General features: G+C 43.6%; 1 protein-coding gene across 1 annotated transcript; it reads right to left on the bottom strand.

Moving 5' to 3' along the window:
* Positions 1-1,027: 1,027 nt before the first annotated feature.
* SLC7A3 (solute carrier family 7 member 3) lies at positions 1,028-5,331 on the bottom strand. Its single transcript, XM_018043631.1, has 11 exons — positions 4,934-5,331; positions 4,442-4,600; positions 4,082-4,259; positions 3,774-3,886; positions 3,426-3,648; positions 2,888-3,027; positions 2,694-2,796; positions 2,290-2,456; positions 1,984-2,150; positions 1,543-1,651; positions 1,028-1,410 (listed from the first exon to the last, which is right to left on the bottom strand). The coding sequence occupies exons 1-11, from the start codon at positions 5,301-5,303 to the stop codon at positions 1,280-1,282; spliced, it is 1,860 nt and encodes a 619-aa protein (XP_017899120.1). The 5' UTR covers positions 5,304-5,331; the 3' UTR covers positions 1,028-1,279.
* Positions 5,332-21,066: the final 15,735 nt, after the last annotated feature.

Below are 21,066 nucleotides of genomic sequence, written 5' to 3'. Positions count from 1 at the left end.
ATTCCTAGGTAGGGTACACAAGGCCATCCGCATGTTCTGTTTTCTTTTACCACAACCCCATACATGCTGCCCTTCAGCCACATTAAACTATATGTCATACTCCCAATACAGCACGCCTTTTCACACTCCCACAGCCTTGTGCACACTGTTCACTGGCAGACAAGCCCTCCCCTCGGTCCACTTCATAAACACCTACTCAAGGGAATTCCCTGGCAGTCCAGTGGTTAGGACTCTAAGCTTTCCTTGCAGAGGCCCCAAGTTAATCCCCATGAGGCACACTCAGGTCAAACACATCCTTTTCCAGCTTCTGCAGCATTCAGCACTTACCTCTACCCTGGGACAAATCACACCATTTCCTGCTGACCTGCTTGTCTCCACCACTAAATGATGAGTTGCTTGAGAGCAAGGACTATGTCTTATTCACGTTGGTATCCTCAGCACCCAGCACAGGGCCTAGCATTTTATAGCAGCTCCTCATATGCTTGTTGAGTAAATGGATGAATGAATAGTTCTTGGTCTGAGCAGCTCTAACCTGTTCCCTTACAACAAGTATCTATAACATATACAGTCCTTTACCCACTCTCTCCTGCTGTCCCCTCTTCTTCCCAGAAGTACCAAACACCCCAGCCAAAATTTCTGTTGTCCAGGCAGTCACAGGAGTCTGGGACTGGTCCAACTAGAAGGAGTGGAACAGAAGACAATGGTCTCAGTGTTGGCCTTGACCAATGCCAGTGTTGAGATCAGAGTCCACCCCCAAATCCCAGAGATGAGTGTTGTTGCCTATTTATTTACAAACTAACCTTTAGTGTAGCAAGGGGAAAGTATATCTCAAGTTTGTTCCCTGAAGTGTGATTAGACTTGATGCTACTTACACCATCCTACTCAAACCCCAAACCAATAAGAAGCACACACAGGCACAGAGGATACTTTTGTGCTGACAGAGCAAACAAAAGACACTTGTCTGAAGTTCTCCACACTGAAAGTCAGGCTCCATATCACCTCTAACAAACAAAGAACAAAACATAGATTCTTTTTCTAGTTTCTTTTAATAATAATTTTTTAAAAGCTGGTTAAGCAACTACAGATACAATTAAAAAGTAAACGAATGAAAAAAAAAAAAAGATGAGAAACAGCAAAGACACATCCTTGACTCCACAATAAATACAGAGCTCTATCTGTGTTCCCCCACCAACATCCCATGGGAAGCCTAGCTCAGTGTGGTCAGGAGTACACTCCATTATTGTGCAGGGAGACCAGACAGCATTCAGGTGTGATGATGTCAAATCGAATGCACACAGGCACTGCTGAGGTCCAAATCTACAGTTCTGGCCCTAGACTTGAGTGAGGGTTGGTCACTCTTAACCTCTTCCAGGCTGTGCCGCATCCCATAGCCGAAGTAGATAGCAAATCCTAGTGGGAAAAGGTAGCTATGAGGTAGAGAAGTAGTGGTCTGCAAAGGCTTAATAGGACTCCTACTCGAGACCAAGACAGAAAGGAGGTGGGAGAGGACCCAAGAGGCCTACTCTTCCCAAGAATACCTACCAATCAGCATCCAGACCCCAAATCGGGCCCAGGTGCCAGCTGTCATCTGCATCATAAGGTAAATATTCACAAAGATGCTCATTAGTGGAAGAAAAGGCAAAGCAGGTACCTGGGAACAAAGCAAAATCTTCTTTGTACAGACCACAAGGTAAGATAGAAGAGATTCCTAACCTTTTTCAGCCAGGAAAGGGAGAGTCTGACTCCTACTCATGCTATGTGTTTCAGTGCCTGCTCATGTAGTGCACCTCAAATGGGACTCAAGAATATGCAGCGTCTGGGGAAATGGAACAGGAAAGAAATGAGGATCAGATAAGATGTTTTGGCCTAGGTATCTCCTATCTTTCCCTTGTTGTCCAGTTAAAGAATATGTGAGAGTGTGAGGTATCTAGAACCTATTCTTCCAACATGGGTTAGTTGTGGGGAAAGAAAGAGGTCATTTACCTTAAAGTGAAGTTCAGCGGAGCTCTGTGGCTGTCTCCAGATGACTCCAGTGATCCCAGTAATGAGCATCAGGAGCAGCACAACCACTGCAATCCACACTGGGTCTCCAGAAAGCAGTGGAATGGACCACTGGGCCAGTACTAGGCAAAGGACACTCAGCAGCAGAGCTTCAAGAGTCAAGTTGAAATGCATCAAAACCAGTTCTTGAGAGCAACGTGTTAAAACATCAGGCACCCCATTCCAAGGAGAGCCACCCTCTCTCCAGTTCACATCATGCTGACTCAAGAGAAAAATTCCAATGCTCACCAAGCAGTGAGGAACAAACATAGACAACTTGGCCAGAGACTGGAGTAGGGATGGAGTTGAGTGGACAAAATAGTCCCTGCAGGGTCAGTTTCTCTGTTTCAGGGATCTTCTCCTCCTGCAACTCCACTTCATCTTCCTCATTCCTCATCTCCCGGTCAGGCTGATACCTGAGGCAAGAGGAAGATGGGAGTATTAAGAACAACCCTTAACCATCTTCTCCCAGGCAGGTTAACCTTCGTCATCACCACTAAGGGTAGTCGCATTTTTTGGCAGGGAGGGATAGCCATACTCCTCAAGGAGAGTCAGGATGATGAAGGCAGAGAGGGGGAAGAGAAGCAGATCCCCATCACTCCTCATCTAAGAATTAAAACCCAGACGACAGTATGCAGAGGAACGAGCCTCACCTGAGGATGAGAACACAAATAGCCACCAGGGAATAAGCAAGCAGGGTTCCAATTGACATGAGGTCCACCAGATCAGTGAGTTCAAAGAGGAATGCCATGAATGCTGAAATTGATGGGCAGAAAACATGAGCGAAGGCAAGAGCAAAGTGAAGGGAGTTGGTGAAATAACAAGGGGAATGGCAAAGAGTTTTCACCTGCAATAATGCCAGAGACCACAGTGGCCACGATGGGAGTGTGTGTGCTGGTGTGGATCCGGGCAAGGCCACGAAACAGGAGGCCATCCTCTGCCATCGCATAGATCACTCGAGGCATGGGGAACATAGAGCCCAAGAGGCTGGAGAGAAGAATGCCCAGAGTGGTGTTGACCGGGTATCTCTTTCCTCCAAAATGTGAGCTTAAGGAGCCTCCACTTTCTGCTCACAGGCTTTTTAAGGGCCTTTTAGGGCTTCCCAGGTGGTGCTAGTGGTAAAGAACCCACCTGCCAATGTAGGAGATGTGAGTTCGATCCCTGGGTTGGGAAGATACCCTACAGGAGGGCATGGCAACCCACTCCAGCATTCTTGCCTGGGACATCTCATGGACAAAGGAGCCTGGGTCACTGAGAGTCGGACACGACTGAAGCAAATTCGCATGCAGGCAGGCATGCAAGGGCCTTTTTAGGGGTAGTCTCTGGTATGGAACACTATCACCTGAGACTCTAGTAGCAGAGGAGAACAAACATTTGACACTGACCTGGTAGAAAGAGCACAGAGGGATCCAATGGCTACAACATAGCGGGCTGGGGCCCACCCAGTATAGAGAAAGGCCTCAGGCAAGGGACTCTTGGGTTGAAGCTGGTAGTAAGGCATCATGAGCGTGAGCGCCGAAGAGATCCCAAAATAGGCCAAAAAACAGACGAAGAGTGAAATCACAATGCCTGTGGGGATGGAACGCTGAGGATTCTGGGCCTCTTCCCCTGCAGGAAGGGGCGCAAGGTCTGAATCAGAGAAGCAGGCTTGGTTCTCTACCCTTCCCCCAACCCGCAACACCACCTGAGCACAACAAGGTGCACAGGCCCCAATGGAATGGAATGACTATTACCAGTGGTAGCAATACAGTCAAAACCAACGAATGCGTAGAAACAGGTTGCTGCTCCACGGAGAATCCCCTCGAAGCCAAAAGGCACAAACCCTCCAGAGCCCAGAGGGCCCAAGCTAAATTGAAAGAAGAGACAGAAGAGGTAAGGGCATGTTCAGCCAACTGTTCTTTTTCTCTGAAGCCCAGCTACTCAGCTGGGTCTTCAAGGCCTAGGTTCCCACCCCCACCCCCACCCCCACCCCCACCAGAGGCCCTAAGTGCAGATCCCCTGCTCTCCACCATGCTCCCAGCTCTGTGTCTCCTCTCCTAACCTAGAGGTGTCATTGAGTCCAGCCACGGCCAGTTTGTAGTCCTCTTCTGTGAGCTTCCAATTGTGCAGATCTCCCTTAACGAAGCCAGAGATGATGACAAAACCAAGAACTAAAAGATTCACCACCGTGAACACCTTGGTAACTAGGGCTGACTCACTAGCCCCCAGAGCCAGCAATCCTGTGGGAAAGAGGCATTCAGGACTTTAAGAAAGGCCTCAGTCCCAGCTCTGTTTCCCTGCCTCTAGATGCAGACCTTTCCTCCCCAGCTTCTCTTCTTTCTCACAGCTACCACCTCCACAAGTTCCCAAGCCTAGTCCCCACTAGCCCCACCCTGGTCACTGTCCCTGTCCCTTGCCTCACCAGTGAGCAACAACACAAGGCCCATAGCAAAAAAATCTGGATATTCTGCGAGGACACGGGGAACGTGCAGTGAGATGCTCCCCTGCAGGGTCTGAGAGATGTGGTTCCCAATCAGGTTGTCAAAAGCTGAGCTCCAGGCCCGGGCCACACTGGCTGTACCTAATGGAGCAGAGGGAGAAATACGGGGTCAAGTTTCCTCTCTCATCTCCTTTCCTCCCTCTCCCAGACCAGTGTCATAAGAACCCTGCTATTTTCACCTATTCTTACCTTTTAAGAACCAAAACCAGCCAATTAAGGAAGCCAGGACAGAGGTAAATAGAACGAACAATTTCTCCACACCTTCAACCCACCCAGCCCCCCAACAAATACACGCATTTATGAATATTTAATGCCTGTGAATAATGAATATCTTGCTTCACCATTCCACCCAGATTTCCTGACTCCAAGCCCCTTCACTGGCTGCGTAAGTGCCCCCCTGCCCCACCATCTCACCGATGACATAGGAGAGGATGAGGTTCCAGCCAGTGGTGAAGGCCCAGAGTTCACCCACAGTGACATAGCTGTAGAGATATGCAGAACCAGAACGGGGAACCCGAGCACCAAACTCAGCATAGCACAGCCCAGCCAACATAGAAGATAGGGCGGCCACCAAAAAGCAGATCACAATGGATGGTCCTGCTTTATCTTTGGCCACCTCACCAGCCAAGACATACACGCCTGCACCCAAAGTGCTGCCCACACCTAGGGCCACTAAATCCAGAGTGCTCAGGCATCTGGCAAGGCGAGTCTCAGCCATGCCTGGCTCCAGCGTACGTCTGCGTACCAGCTTTTGACCAAATCTGCAAAGCGCCTGCCACAGCATTCTAGCTGGAATTGAAGAGGATGCTAGGAAGGATCTGGTGAAAAACAAGACAAAAGACCTTCAATAGGGCTCATTATCCCTAAGCTCTAAGAGTGAATTACAATACCCACGCCACCAAGTAAAAGAATTGTGGGGGGAGGGGAGGAGGATGTTGAGGGGACAAAGGCAAGTCACTCTTCCTCTAACCTCAGTTTCTTCATTTGCAAGTAGGAATAACAATACCTCACAGGTTTGTGGAAGGACAATTTCAGAAAACGCACGTGAAATTTCCCATCCTTCAGTGGTCTGGCACCTTGTAGGTGCTCAATCAATATCAGTCTCTTCTTTCTTTGGCGGGGAAACTATTGAGCTTATCCTAGACCCCAACCCAGGAGCCAGGGAAGCTCATTAGCCTCCGCCCCCTGGCCTGTGGCTCTTTGGGAATTAAACAGAACTCAACCCAGGAGGGGCCAGCAACTCTGGGGAGAACCTCCTTCTAGCACCCAATATCCACATTCCTTTCCGGAGCTCACCCCCAGGGCTTCAAATAAGTATGGTTCCTAGATCGCCCAGAGCGACGGGAGACCAATCTCGGCCACAGATCAAAAGTGAGCACCGACTCAGTTCCATCCCTCATCTCCAAGCCCTCACAGGCACTGCCGTCGCCCAGGGGAGTAGGCAAAAGCTCCCCCACTTCCTCCCGCCCCGCAAGGCTGACCAGCAAGCATCAACAGTGAGGCGGGGCTTCGACATCTGAGGATTAGAAGATACCCACCCCCCGCGAGAGCGGCCCCTGAGCAGCCCGAAATTGCTAGCACCCGAGAGGAGGTGTTCCGCCTTATGCCCCCCGACTCAGCTCCCAGTTTCTTTTGCTCTCATCTAGAAAAGGTCTGGGGCTGAGATGCAAATGGGAGCCTTGGCTCCCAGGACTGGGGTCTCGCCTGCAACAGGTCACGGCCGCGTTGATGCAACTGCATGCCATGGTTGCAAGAGAATCCTAGGTATGCCCAGACCCTGGCTCGTCCCCTCCGACACACGTGTCGGCCTTCAAGGCTTACCCGGGAGCTGTTGCAAGCCCAGGGCGCGGAAAATCTCGGTTAGGATTCCGCGAGGCTGAGTTCAGCCGAGTTGGGTTGGGGCTGCCGAGTTCTGTTGCTCAGGCTTCAAAGCTGCTGCTTGGGGTCGTTGCGCGCCAAGCGCCCCTTATATACACCGGGAGGCGGAGCCGCTAACGTCATGGAATCCCACCCCCAATCCTCTTCGCTACACAACACACACACCACAAACACACACACACACACACCACACACCACACACACACCACACACACACACACACACACACACACACACACACACATACACACACACCTCTCTCTCTCTCCCGCTTTGCAAAAGGGATTGCGTGGGGCCTGACACTGCTTTCCACTTGCAAAAGCAAGACCGGTGTGGCAGGGAGCGAGAAAAGGGGGAGGGCAGCCTTTTCCTATTCTTCGCTAGGCATCCGAGCTGGACAATAAGAGGCTTCCTGGCCTGAGACCCCCAGGGGATTTTCTACCTTTGTGCTAGATAGTCAGAATCGGGGATTGACAGGAGTGGGGGAGGGGTGAGAGTTGGAGGGGAAAACAGCACAGAGGGATCTCCAACTCAACTCTCTCCTTCCCAAGCTTTCTTTCCTACATGAGGGTACCTGAAATTAACTGAAATTAACCTGAAATTCTATGTGAGCTTTCACTCCTGAAATCTTTCCCAAGGACCCTACCAGACTGTGGATAGCCAGCTGACTCCAACCCCTCAGTTCTCACCCTCAACTGTAGTGTTATCATAATGCAGTCAACAGGAGAATGGAAGATGATTTCAACAGTTAATTAATCCCATCTAGATGTATAGGCCCGAGTTTCTCCATAGTATACCTCCAGCTACCCATTAATTAATAAACTAAATATTAACTATGGCTCTTTGGGAATTAAACAGAACTCAACCCAGGAGGGGCCAGCAACTCTGGGGAGAACCTCCTTCTAGCACCCAATATCCACATATTAAACTAAATATTACCTATGAAATTATGACAATATTGAAATATTAGAGGAGGAGGCTTATTTAATTCCATTTTACTGATGAGTAAACTGAGGCTCAGAGGCATAACTTGCCTGACATAATAACACACTTATTTGTTGACTACCTTACTGATAAAACCTGGCATATTGGACTTTAATACCTGCCTCTATAAGTGCCATGGTGGTGTGTGGTGGTTTAGTTGCTAAGTCATGTCGGACTCTTGCAACCTCTTGGACTACAGTCCCTATGGACTATAGCCTGCCAGGCTCCTCTGTCCATTGGATTCTTCACACAAGAATACTGGAGTGGGTTGCCATTTCCTATTTCCCACACAAGAAAAGGAGGGGTGTAAGAAAGCAATTTAACTTGCTTATTTAACTTATATGCAGAGTACATCATGAGAAACACTGGGCTGGAAGAAACACAAGCTGGAATCAAGATTGCCAGGAGAAATATCAATAACCTCAGATATGCAGATGACACCATGCTTATGGCAGAAAGTGAAGAGGAACTAAAAAACCTCTTGATGAATGTGAAAGAGGAGAGTGAAAAAGTTGGCTTAAAGCTCAACATTCAGAAAACGAAGATCATGGCATCTGGTCCCATTACTTCATGGCAAATAGATGGGGAAACAGTGGAAACAGTGTCAGACTTTATTTTTCTGGGCTCCCAAATCACTGCAGATGATGATTGCAGCCATGAAATTAAAAGACGCTTACTCCTTGGAAGGAAAGTTATGACCAACCTAGATAATATATTGGAAAGCAGAGACATTACTTTGCCAACAAAGGTCCGTCTAGTCAAGGCTATGGTTTTTCCAGCGGTCATGTATGGTTGTGAGAGTTGGGCTGTGAAGAAAGCTGAGTGCCGAAGAATTGATGCTTTTGAACTGTGGTGTTGGAGAAGACTCTTGAGAGTCCCTTGGACTGCAAGGAGATCCAACCAGTCCATCCTAAAGGAGATCAGTCCTGGGTGTTCATTGGAAGGACTGATGCTGAAGCTGAAACTCCAGTACTTTGGCCACCTCATGCGAAGAGTTAACTCATTGGAAAAGACTGTGATGCTGGGAGGGATTGGGGGCAGGAGGAGAAGGGGACAACAGAAGATGAGATGGCTGGATGGCATCACTGACTCGATGGACATGAGTCTGAGTGAACTCCAGGAGTTGGTGATGGACAGGGAGGCCTGGCGTGCTGTGATTCATGGGGTCACAAAGAGTCGGACACGACTGAGCGACTGAACTGAACTGAAGCAAGCAAAGCCAAACCAGGTGAAGCACTAACGTGCAGACAGACCCTTTTAGGCTAGGAGTTTCTAGAAAACAGAAGAGAAGCAGAAGAATCAAAGAAGGATCACACCCTAATCCCATTCAGCCTAATCAGTTCTTAGAAAGAAGCAACCAGCTTTGTGAAGGTATGGTTCTCTTCCATACACATCTCAGGCATTAAGGAAGGACCTAACTACCCTTGTTTCCTTTAAGTAATCCATTCTGAATAGATTACCAGTGAATCTATCTAAAATATAAATCCATTTTGAAGTAACTGGTAGTTTCAGCTAGCTACAGCTATTGGCTTTAAGTACCCATTGAGGACTATGTGTATAGCAGTTAGCATACACAAAGCAGAGGAAAGAGAAAATCAAATCCTTGCCCTCCTAGTGTTAAAAATCTAGTTAGGGAAAGAAAACATATACAATACAATTGAAACTGTATTATTAATACCTAGTGGTTAGGAGGGCAGTCTTTGGAATTCAGTTCAGTTCAGTCGCTCAGTCGTGTCCGACTCCATGAATCGCAGCATGTCAGGCCTCCATGTCCATCACCAACTCCCGGAGTTCACTCAGACTCACGTCCATCGAGTCGATGATGCCATCCAGCCATCTCATCCTCTGTTGTCCCCTTTTCCTCCTGCCCCCAATCCCTCCCAGCGTCACAGTCTTTTCCAATGAGTTAACTCTTCGCATGAGGTGGCCAAAGTACTGGAGTTTCAGCTTCAGCATCATTCCTTCCAAAGAAATCCCAGGGCTGATCTCCTTTAGGATGGACTGGTTGGATCTCCTTGCAGTCCAAGGGACTCTCAAGAGTCTTCTCCAACACCACAGTTCAAAAGCATCAATTCTTCGGCACTCAGCTTTCTTCACAGCCCAACTTTCACAGCCCAACTCTCACAACCATACATGACCACTGGAAAAACCATAGCCTTGACTAGACGGACCTTTGTTGGCTAAGTAATGTCTCTGCTTTTGAATATGCTCTCTAGGTTGGTCATAACTTTCCTTCCAAGGAGTAAGCGTCTTTTAATTTCATGGCTGCAATCATCATCTGCAGTGATTTGGGAGCCCAGAAAAATAAAGTCTGATACTGTTTTCCTCTGTTTCCCTGTCTATTTGCCATGAAGTGATGGGACCAGATGCCATGATCTTCGTTTTCTGAATGTTGAGCTTTAAGCCAACTTTTTCATTCTCCTCTTTCACTTTCATCAAGAGGCTTTTTAGTTCCTCTTCACTTTCTGCCATAAGCATGGTGTCATCTGTACATCTGAGGTTATTGATATTTCTCCTGGCAATCTTGATTCCAGCTTGTGCTTCTTCTAGCCCAGCGTTTCATTGGAATTAGACCTATGTTAAATTTCCAGCTCAGACACTTGGTCTTGAGCAAATTATCTAACATCCCTGAGCCTCAGTTTTTGGATACATGTTTCAAGGGGGCTTCCCGGGTGGCTCAGTGGTAATGAATCCACTTGCAGAGCAGGAGTCAGGGATCCGATCCCTGGGTCGGAAAGATCCCCTGCAGGAGGAAATGGCAACCCACTCTAGTGTGGTTGCCTAGGAAATCCCATGAACAGAGGAGCCTAGTGGGCCACAGTCCATGGGTTGGCCAATACTTGGACATGACTTAGCAACTAAGCAGCAGCAGCATACACGTTTCACAGGGTTGTTGTGATGCTTACATGTGATTATGAAGTCGGTTCTTTCTGCCTGGCACATAGGAAGTATTCAACAAAAACTTAATACATATTTAGAATAATATGCGTGTGTCTGATAATTATTTGGTTGCTTAGATTAGGTGATTGATTCAATTATGAGACTGACAAATTGCTATTGTAAATAATTCAGGGAAAGAAGTCATTGGTACAGACTGGAATATATTGATATAAAGAAGGCCTCTTAGTTGGTAAGGGGTTGAGGCATGAAGTACATTCAGGAGCCCCTGTAGAGAGTAGTCTAGCACGTGCAGATTAACAGTGGATTTAATAGACCTTCAGTTGAAGGTGGCCCCCCAGGTGGCTCAGATGATAAAGAATCCACCTGCAGTGCAGGAGACCTGAGTTCGATCCCTGAGTCAGGAAGGTCTCCTGGAGAAGGAAATGGCAACCCACACCAGTATTCTTGCCTGGAGAATTCCATGGACAGAGGAGCCTGGCAAGCTACAGTCCATGGGGTGGCAAAGAATCAGACATGACTGAGTGATTACACTTTCACTTTCACTTTATTCCATACAAACTTGATCAATTAATTAGAAGCATCAGGAGGTACTCTCCAATTCTAGCATTTCAAGATTTTATGCAGCTCTTCTCGTTCACTTACCTATCTCTTTCATGAGTGTGTAAGTTCAACCATATTTCCTTCGTCAGCTTTTATTTTTTCCAGAAGTTCCACGGTATCCTCCATCATTATGGACTTTCTCCAATTTCATTATCTCTTTCTTGTGGTATAATGGCCGGGGGCAAAACAATGAATTTTGTGTGTTTTTATTATAAAACAATTTAATACTAATGAAAACTGTCCTCCAAACCACCAAATATTATCATATAATTTTGCCTATTTCTTTTTTCATGATCAAATATTATTCAAATTACTTCTAATACTCAAAATTATCATTGCTAGTGGTTGTATAATATTCCATAGTACTAGTACACAATTTTTTATGTAACCATTTAAACTTTTATTCAGGTTGTTTCCAGTTTTCCTTCATTCTAAGAAACACTTTCATTAATACTATGTCTATATTTAGTTGAATTACTTTCTTAGGTTTCATTCCCAGGATTGGGATTATTGATAATCAATATCAAAGATAAGAAACATATTTATAAACTTTGATACTTGTTACAGTGCTTTCCCAAAGGATTTTTATCAATTTACAGTGCTATTAGCCATGTTAGAGTAAACCAACCTTCACAATCTCAACAGCGTGTCTACAATTTAAATAAGTCATTTGCTAATAAAAGTAGAAGGAAGTACATTCTGTTTAGAATTAATATTTCTTTTGGAAATTGCTTATTCATATTTTTTCTTTTCCCCAAACTTAGTTATTTGGGTCCTTATGCTTTCCTTATATATTAGAATGTGAGATCCAACCAGTCCATTCTAAAGGAGATCAGTCCTGGGTGTTCTTTGGAAGGAATGATGCTGAAGCTGAAACTCCAGTACTTTGGCCACCTCATGTGAAGAGTTGACTCATTGGAAAAGACTCTGATGCTGGGAGGGATTGGGGGCAGGAGGAGAAGGGGATGACAGAGGATGAGATGGCTGGATGGCATCACCGACTCGATGGACATGAGTTTGAGTAAACTCCGGGAGTTGGTGATGGACAGGGAGGCCTGGCGTGCTGCAATTCATGGGGTTGCAAAGAGTCGGACACGACTGAGTGACTGAACTGACTGACTGAATATATAGATATTAAACTTTCTTCTATAATATTTGATTCAAATATTTTCCAATGTCTGTTGCTTTTATTTACAAACTTTAAGCCTTTTAAACTTTTTATTGAGGTATGATATACACAGAGAAATGTGCACACTGGTATCATAAGTGTACAGCTTAATGCATGTTCAGAAAATGAACACACTCATATAACAGCACCTACATCAAGAAACAAAACATTATCAGTACCCCAGAAATCCCTTTCATGCTTCCTTCTAGTAACTACTTTCCCTTCCCACAAGGGCAACCTCTGTCCCAGCTGCTAACAGGCTAGATATTTTTTGTTTGTTTTTGTTCTTTATATAAATGGAAGCATATAGTATGTACTATTTTGATAATTGAGATAAAATTCACATGCCATAGAATTCAACCTTTTGAAATGTACAATTCGCTAGTTTTTAGTATAGCTACAGAGTTGTACCTCCATTACTACAATCAATTTTTTGTATATTCGCTATCCCCAAAAGAAACCCTGTTCCCATTTCCAGTCATTCCCTGTTCCCTCCCAATCCCCTCATTCCAGCTCCAGGCAACCACAATTCTACTTTTGGTCTCCATAAATTTGCCTATTCTAAACATTCACCTAAATGGAAGCCTGCAGTATGTGGTCTTTTGTGAACCTGCTCCTTTCATTTAGCATAATGTTTTCAAGGTTCATCAACTTTGTACCATATATAAGTACATACTTCATTCCTTTTTTTATTGCCAAATAATGTTCTATTGTATGGAAAAAACACATTTTATTTATCCATTAATCAGCCAGTGAACATTTGGGTTGTCTCTTTTCTTTCCTTCTTTTTTGGCTATTATGAATAATGCTGCTATCACCATTAGTATACAAGTTTTCCTGTGGACATATGTGTTAAATTCTTTTGAGTATATACCTAGGAATAGAATTGCTGAGTCATGTGGTTACTATTTTTAACCTTTTGAGAAACTACCAGACTGTTTTCCATGAAAGCTGCACCACTTTATATGCCCACCAGCAGTATTATGAGGCTTCCATTTATTCCGCCTTCTCACCAACACTTGTTATAATTCATCTTTTTTTTTAAATCCTAGCCATCCTAAGTGTGAACTGTTATCTTATCATGGTTTTAAATTACATTTCCCTAATGATTAATGATGTTGAATATCTTCTCATGTGCTTATTAGCCATTTGGCTGTCTTCTTTGAAGAAAAATCTTCAAATCCTTTGTCCATTTTTAATTGATTGTCTTTATATTGTTGAGTCTTAAGAGTTCTTTATATTGTCTAGACACTAGACTTCTATAAGATAAAAGATTTGCTAATAGTTGTCCATTTTATGAGCTGTCTTTTCACTTTGTTCATAGTGTCTTTTTTTAAGATGTATGCTTTTTTTAAAATCTTGCATTTATTTATTCTTTTGGCTCCACTGCATGGCATTTGGGATCTTAGCTCCCTGACCAGGACTCAAACCCATGCCCCCTGCAGTGGAAGCTCAGAGTCTTAACCACTGGACCATCTTGGAAATCTCCTTCATAGTGTCTTTCAATACATAAAAGTTTTTAATTTTGATGAAGTCAAATTTATATATTTTTTCTTTTATTGCTTCTGATTTAAGTGTCATATGTAAGAAACCATTGCCTAATTCATGGTCACAAAGATTTATACCTATATTTCCCACCAGTTTTATGGTTTTACTTCATGTTTAGGTCTGTGGTCCATTTTTTAGGTAGTTTCTGTGCAAGGTGTGAGGTAGGAGTCCAAATCCATTCCTTTGCATATGGATATAAAGTGTCCCAATACCATTTGTTGAAAAGACTATTCTTTCCCCCATTGAATTGTCTTGGCACCTCGCCAAAAATCAACTGACTAAAAATGTGAGGGTTTACTTCTGAACTCTCAGTTCTATTCCACTGAGTTACATGTCTGTCCTTACACCAGTCCCACACTTTTTTATTTTAATATCTATTTACTTGGATGTGCTGGGTCTTGGTTTCAGCATGTGGGATCTAGTTTCCTGACCAGAGATCCAACCCAGATCCTCTGCTTTGGGAATACATAGTGTTAGCCAATGGACCACAGGGAAGTCCCCCACACTGTCTTGATCACTGTAGCTTTGTAGTAAGTTTTGAAATTGGAAACATGAGTCCTTTAACTTAGTTCTTCCCTTTGAAGATTTTTTACTATTCCAGGATCCCTTGAATTTCCATGTGAAATTTAAGATCTGCTTGCCAATTTCTACAAAGACAGCTGGAATTTTGAGGGATATGGCCATATATCCATACATTAATTTGGAAAGTGTTACCATCTTAACAGTATCAAGTCTTCTGAACTGTGAACATGGATGTCTTTTTAATTTTTTTAAGGTCTTCTTTCAATTTGTCAACAATATTCTATAGTTTTCAGAGAGTAAGATTTATATTTCTTTAGATAAATATATTCTCAAGTATATTACTCGTTTTGATATTATTGTAAAAAAAGTTTCCTTCTTTTCTTCTATAGAAATATAATTGATATCTATATATTGTTTCTGTACCTTGCAACCTGGCTGAGCTCACTTATAAGTTCTAATAGTGTTTTAATGGATTCCTTATAACTTTCTATATACAAGATAATGTCATCTACAGAGATGGTTTCACGTCTTCATTTCCAATCTGAATGCCCTTTCTTTCTTTTCCTTACCTAATTGCTCTAGTTCAAACTTTTAGTACGATATTGAGTAGAAGTGGTGAGAGTAGACAACCTTGCCTTGTTTCTGATCATAGGGGAAAGTATTCAGGTTTTCACCATTAACTATGTTGCTAGCTGTTGGTGTTTTGTATATACCCTTTACCAGACTGGGGAAGTTCATTCAACATTAACTTTTTGAGATTCATCCATATTGTTGTGTGTCATTGTAGATCATTCATTCTTAGCTATATAGTATTCCTTTGTGGGACTATCACAATTTATTCCTTCTACCTTGTGGATCACTTTTTGGTTATTTTCCAGTTTAACTATTGCAAATAGTACTGCTTTGAACATTCCAATACATATTATTTGCTGAAAACGTGTACATTACTATTGGGTATAAACCTATCAGCATGGGCTTCCCTGGTAGTCCAATGGTTAAGAATCTGTCTTGCAATGTGGGGGACATGGGTTCGATCCCTGATCCAGGAAGATCCCACATGCCACAGAGCAGCTAAACCCGTCTGTCACAACTACTGAGCCTGCACCCTAGAGCTCATGCTCCACAACAAGAGAAGCCACCACAATGAGAAGCCTGTGCACTGCAACTAGGAAGCAGCTCCCCAACTAGAGAAAGCCATGTGCAGCAACAAAAACCCAGTGCAGCCAAAAACAATTAAATAAATATTTTAAAAAACTATCAGTGGACTTCCTGAATAATAGAATGTGGATATATTTGACTTTTGAAATTTTATATTTGAAGCTGTCAAACTTAGTTTCAAAAGATATTGAAGTATTTTTTGATATTTATTCAATGCAAGTAAAAGTGTTAGTCCTTCAGTCATGTCCAACTCCAAGCAAGAATACTGGAGTGTGTTGCCATTTCCTTACTGAGAGGATGCATAATTTCATAGTGATGCTTTAAAAGGGCATGGGGAAGCTCTTCTTTATAGAAGAACACCAGCTAACAAAGACTTCCCCAGTGGTCCAGTAGCTAAAACTCCATGCTTCCAATGCAAGGGGCCCAGGTTCTATCCATGTTCAAGGAAATAGATCCCACATACTACAACTAAAAGATCCCGCATGCTGCAACTAAAAAAAGGTCCCACATGAAGATCCTTCATGCTGCAACTAAGACCTGGTGCAGCCAAATAAATAAATATATATATATATATATATTTTTTAAAAAAGAACACCAGCTAATAAATCTATAAGAAATGCTAGAATTTAAAAAAAAAAGAAACGCTAGAATTCAAAACTCACCATTTTGTACTCACCAAAGGAATAACTGATTCAGACAAAGATAACCAATAGATAATCCTTGAGTAATGGAAAACACAATATTCACATGATCTCAAAGTAGCACCCCACTATTTACATATTAATTACAAAAGGAAACATACCTATATTAGTTTTCTATTTCTTCAGTAAAAAATTACCACAAATATATTGGCTTAAAACAGTACAAATTTATTATTCCACACTTTATAAAGGTCAGAAGTCTAGCACTGAGTGGCTGGATTCTTTGCTCAGGGTCTCACAGGGGTAAAATCAAAGTATCTGCATTCCTATTTAGAAGCTCTGGGGAAGAATTCACTTCCAAATTCAGTCACGTTGTTGGTAGAATTTAGTACCATGCAATTGCAGGACTGAAGTCTCATTTCCTTAACATATAATCTTCTCCATTTCTAAGCTCCAATGCATCAAATCCATCTGCTTTGAATCTTTCTGACCTCCCCTCTTCTACTTTTAAGGGCTTCTGTGATTACACTGGGCCCACTGAGGTAATCTAAGATAACCTTCCTGTTTTTGGATTGGTAACCTTAATTTTGATTGAAAACTCAGCATTCAAAAAACTAAGATCATGGCATTCAGTCCCATCACTTCATGGCAAATAGATGGGGAAACAATGGAAACAGTGACAGATTTTCTTTCCCTGGGCTTCAAAATCACTGCAGATGGTGACCAAAGGCAGATGGTGCAGATATACCAAATACAGACTCAGGACTAGGCAAATCAAAATGATTTGCCAAAGGAAACCTGGAAGAAATGCCCCATATGAGTGTCTCAAACTACCACAAAGGCATGACTCTCTCTCTCAGTCCAGCCATGTGTCTATCCACAAATACTGTACTCTTTTCCTCCTAGAAACACTTGGTTCATTATTTCCTGTCTTTGTGGGAATTCTCTTCTGAAAAGCTGAAGGGCCAGGACCTTGTCACTGACCACTGGTCTAGTGGCTAGGATTCAGCACTCTCACTGCTGAGACCTGACCTCAATCTCTGGTGGAGAACTGTAACCCTGCTTCAAGGTGCTGCAGGCCAAGGCCACCTGGAGATCATATGTGGTTCTGAAACCTGGGAATTCAAGGTAAACTGTGGACTTCACAGCCCCTGACTCAAGTCAGCTTGAGGCCCCTTTTCAAGACTCACAAGGCATAACCTCTGTCTGCCCACAGCACTGTGGCTTCCCCCAACATTGGGAGTGGCAGGGGAGTTCTTGAGCCTTGCAGATTCCAAATAATGCTTGGGTGACAGCTGATGCTGTCCTCTGGGACATGGTGGAAATACAATTTCCAACCACGCAAGAGCTCAAGTGATCTCTCTCGCTCTCTTTCTCTCACTCTCCCATGTGGAACCCTCCACTATGCTTTTCTTTCCCACCTTACTCGCACAACAAAGTCTCTTTCTCACTTCTTATCTCTGCATCCATTTAGGGAAGGATTTCCTGGACTTCATTCCTAAACTGCGTCCATGCAACTGCCAAACTTGGTGCTGTGTCAGACAGAATCATCAGACGATTCCCAATTCTATCTTAGCTGCCAGACAAATAGGGCAAGGGATTTGGGGTTCTTCTGCTGTCCAGTCTCTCACCTCACTCAATGCCCAAAAAAGTTACTATGAGAATTTCTCCACCTTCCAGCACTTGAGTCTTGAATCTGTGCCATCTTCCATAGTACCCAACTCCAATTTCTCCAAGGGTCCCTCTTTGCATTTATCAGACCCCTTCACTCCAGTCCTTGGCAGCCTCCACAGCGCTACTGACAATCTATCAGGCTGCTTGCTACCCAGAAGCCCAAATTATAAACTTTCTTGATGCTCAGTTGTGAGGAATAGACAGACCCCAGCACAGGAAAACTCATTACAGGAGATAAGCTCTATAGACAAGGGATCTCTCCAAAGGAAAGTCTGGCAACTGGTCTGCACTGGTTCAAATGTCCTCCCCTGGCCATGTGGGGGGACACCTTGTGTTGTTGTTGTTCAGTCGCTAAGTCATGCCCAACTTCATGATCCATGGACTGCAGCTCACCAGGCTCCCCTGTTCTTCACTACCTCCCTGAGTTTGCTCAAATTCATGTCCATTAAGTCTGTGATGCTATCCAACTATCTCATTCTCTGCCAACGCCTTTTGCTTTTGTCTTCAATCTTTCCCAGCATCGAGGTGGGACCAAGGAAGACTAGAGACATTTGGTCAGGAATCAATGGGCGAGTAGAGGACACTTGAAACTGCATCCGGTTTAAAGGGAATTCAGGGGGCATCCTGAACCCCTTTAAGCTAAAGCTTCCTGGTAAATATTTCCGGGACACCAGATTTCATTTCTAGGAGCACTCTTTTGTTCTTTGTTGCAAGTTACCCAACATGGGAGGGCTCCCCATCCCCACCCCACTCCGCCCCCACAAACCAGAAGCAGCACCTCTGGAGTGTATCCTTAAGAACTGGAAATTGTTTAAAATAAAAGGACTGAGAAAGGAAAAACTTAAGTTCTACTGTAATGGTGCCTGACCTTTGTATAAGTTGGGGAATAGAGAAAAATGGCCTGAAAATAGGTCTCTAAATTATAATACCATTCTGCAATTGGATCTTTATTGCCCCTTTCTTGTTGTGCCTCAGTATCCTACTCCTTTCCTTGGTAGGGACCTTCTGAGCTCCCTTGGGGCCACCCTCCAGTTAGGAGGCCCCAGTTCAGTTCAGTCGCTCAGTCGTGTCCGACTCTTTGCAACCCCATGAATCGCAGCACGCCAGGCCTCCCTGTCCATCACCATCTCCTGGAGTTCACTCAAACTCATGTCCATCGAGTTCGTGATGCCATCCAGCCATCTCATCCTTGGTCGTCCCCTTCTCCTCCTGCCCCAATCCCTCCCAGCATCAGAGTCTTTTCCAATGAGTCAACTCTTCACATGAGGTGTCTAAAGTACTGGAGTTTCAGCTTCAGCATCATTTCTTCCAAAGAAATCCCAGGGTTGATCTCCTTCAGAATGGACTGGTTGGATCTCCTCGCAGTCCAAGGGACTCTCAAGAGTCTTCTCCAACACCACAGTTCAAACGCATCAATTCTTCGGCGCTCAGCCTTCTTCACAGTCCAACTCTCATATCCATACGTGACCACAGGAAAAACCATAGCCTTGACTAGATGGACCTTAGTCGGCAAAGTAATGTCTCTGCTTTTGAATATACTATCTAGGTTGGTCATAACTTTTCTTCCAAGGAGTAGGCGTCTTTTAATTTCATGGCTGTAGTCACCATCTGCAGTGATTTTGGAGCCCCCAAAAATGAAGTCTGACACTGTTTCTACTGTTTCCCCATCTATTTCCCATGAAGTGATGGGACTGGATGCCATGATCTTCGCCCCTTATTTTGACTCTGCTAAGACAGACCAGCCAGAAGAGCAAGATTCTATTCCCAGCCATATTCTACAAAGAGGAGACTCTTCCATATGGGATAAAGGAATCCCTGGAAGGGCCACAAATGCCCAACCTGTAAGAATTAGCCTTGGGCCAGAAACTGCCTATCCTAACAAGAGACAATATCCTATAAAGTTGGAAGCAAAGAAGGGCTTAAAACCCCTTGTAGATAAATTCTTAAGGCAAGGCCTCTTGGTTCCCTGCAGTCTCTGTGCAATACTCTTATTCTCCTAGTTGTTAAGCCAAATTGGGAATATAGGATGGTACAAGACCTTAGAGCAGTCGGGCATGACTGACCGAACTGAACTGAACTGAACAGGATCTTACATATTGATAATTACCTTAAATATAAATAGATTAAATGCACCAACCAAAAAACAGACTCACTGGGTGGATGGAAACATGTGCAAGTATGCACTTCCACTTACCACATCACTCTGCTTGATCCCCCCAAATTGTATGTAATTATTTTATACTGATAAGTTGATCAAGTTCTCATTATGGCTTGCAATTGTAATTATCTCTAATTTTTGTCTGGCTATTGATTATGAAACCTGATAAATATATTTTACTATAGTGATTATGTAACTATTACTTAATACCATTGTATCTTGATTGTTCAACAGAAAAATAAGAGAACTGTATATCACCAAAACTAGGAACTAATAGAAAAACCTGTAATCACTTTTTAAGATCATATGCATATCAGAATTATCTTGAAATTTTTTTGAAAAGCACAAATGCTCAGGTATTGCTTTTTCCCAGAGCTCCAGATATGTTTCTAATGAGCAGTCGTGTTTGAAAACAACTGGACTATATGATGATCTATTACTTTTATACAGTTTGTTTCACTTTTTCTATTTCATATTCAGTGCTCCCATTTCATTTAGTTGTGTTCTGCAATTTCTCGATCTCTTTTTTTTATGTTCTTTCTCAAGCCTTTATCAAGTGTAGTAGCAAAGCTTTTGTGTATAGGTATGTGTGTGTATATATATATATATATATGCAGAGTATATCATGAGAAACGCTGGGCTGGAGGAAGCACAAGCTGGAATCAAGATTGCCAGGAGAAATATCAATAACCTCAGATATGCAGATGACACCACCCTTATGGCAGAAAGTGAAGAAGAACTAAAGAGCCTCTTGATGAAAGTGAAAGGGGAGAGTGAAAAAGTTGGCTTAAAGCTCAACATTCAGAAAATGAAGATCATGGCATCTGGTCCCATCACTTCATGGCAAATAGATGGGAAATAGTGGCTGACTTTATCTTTCTGGGCTCCAAAATCACTGCAGATGGTGATTGCAGCCATGAAATTAAAAGACGCTTACTCCTTGGAAGGAAAGTTATGACCAACCTGGACAGCATATTAAAAAGCAAAGACATTACTTTGCCAACAAAAGTCCGCCTAGTCAAAGCTGTGGTTTTTCCAGTGGTCATGTATGGATGTGAGAGTTGGACCATTAAAAAAGCTGAGCACCATAGAATTCATGCTTTTGAACTGTGGTGTTGGAGAAGACTCTTGAGAGTCCCTTGGACTGCAAGGAGATCCAACCAGTCCATTCTAAATGAGATCAGTCCTGGGTGTTCATTGGAAGGACTGATGTTGAAACTGAAATTCCAATACTTTGGCCACCTGATGCAGAGAGCTGACTCATTTGAAAAGACCCTGATGCTGGGAAAGATTGAGGACAGGAGGAGAAGGGGAC

This window comes from Capra hircus (genome assembly GCF_001704415.2).
Source record: "Capra hircus breed San Clemente chromosome X unlocalized genomic scaffold, ASM170441v1, whole genome shotgun sequence".
NCBI lineage: Eukaryota > Metazoa > Chordata > Mammalia > Artiodactyla > Bovidae > Capra > Capra hircus.
This window is presented reverse-complemented; position numbering and strand designations above follow the sequence as displayed.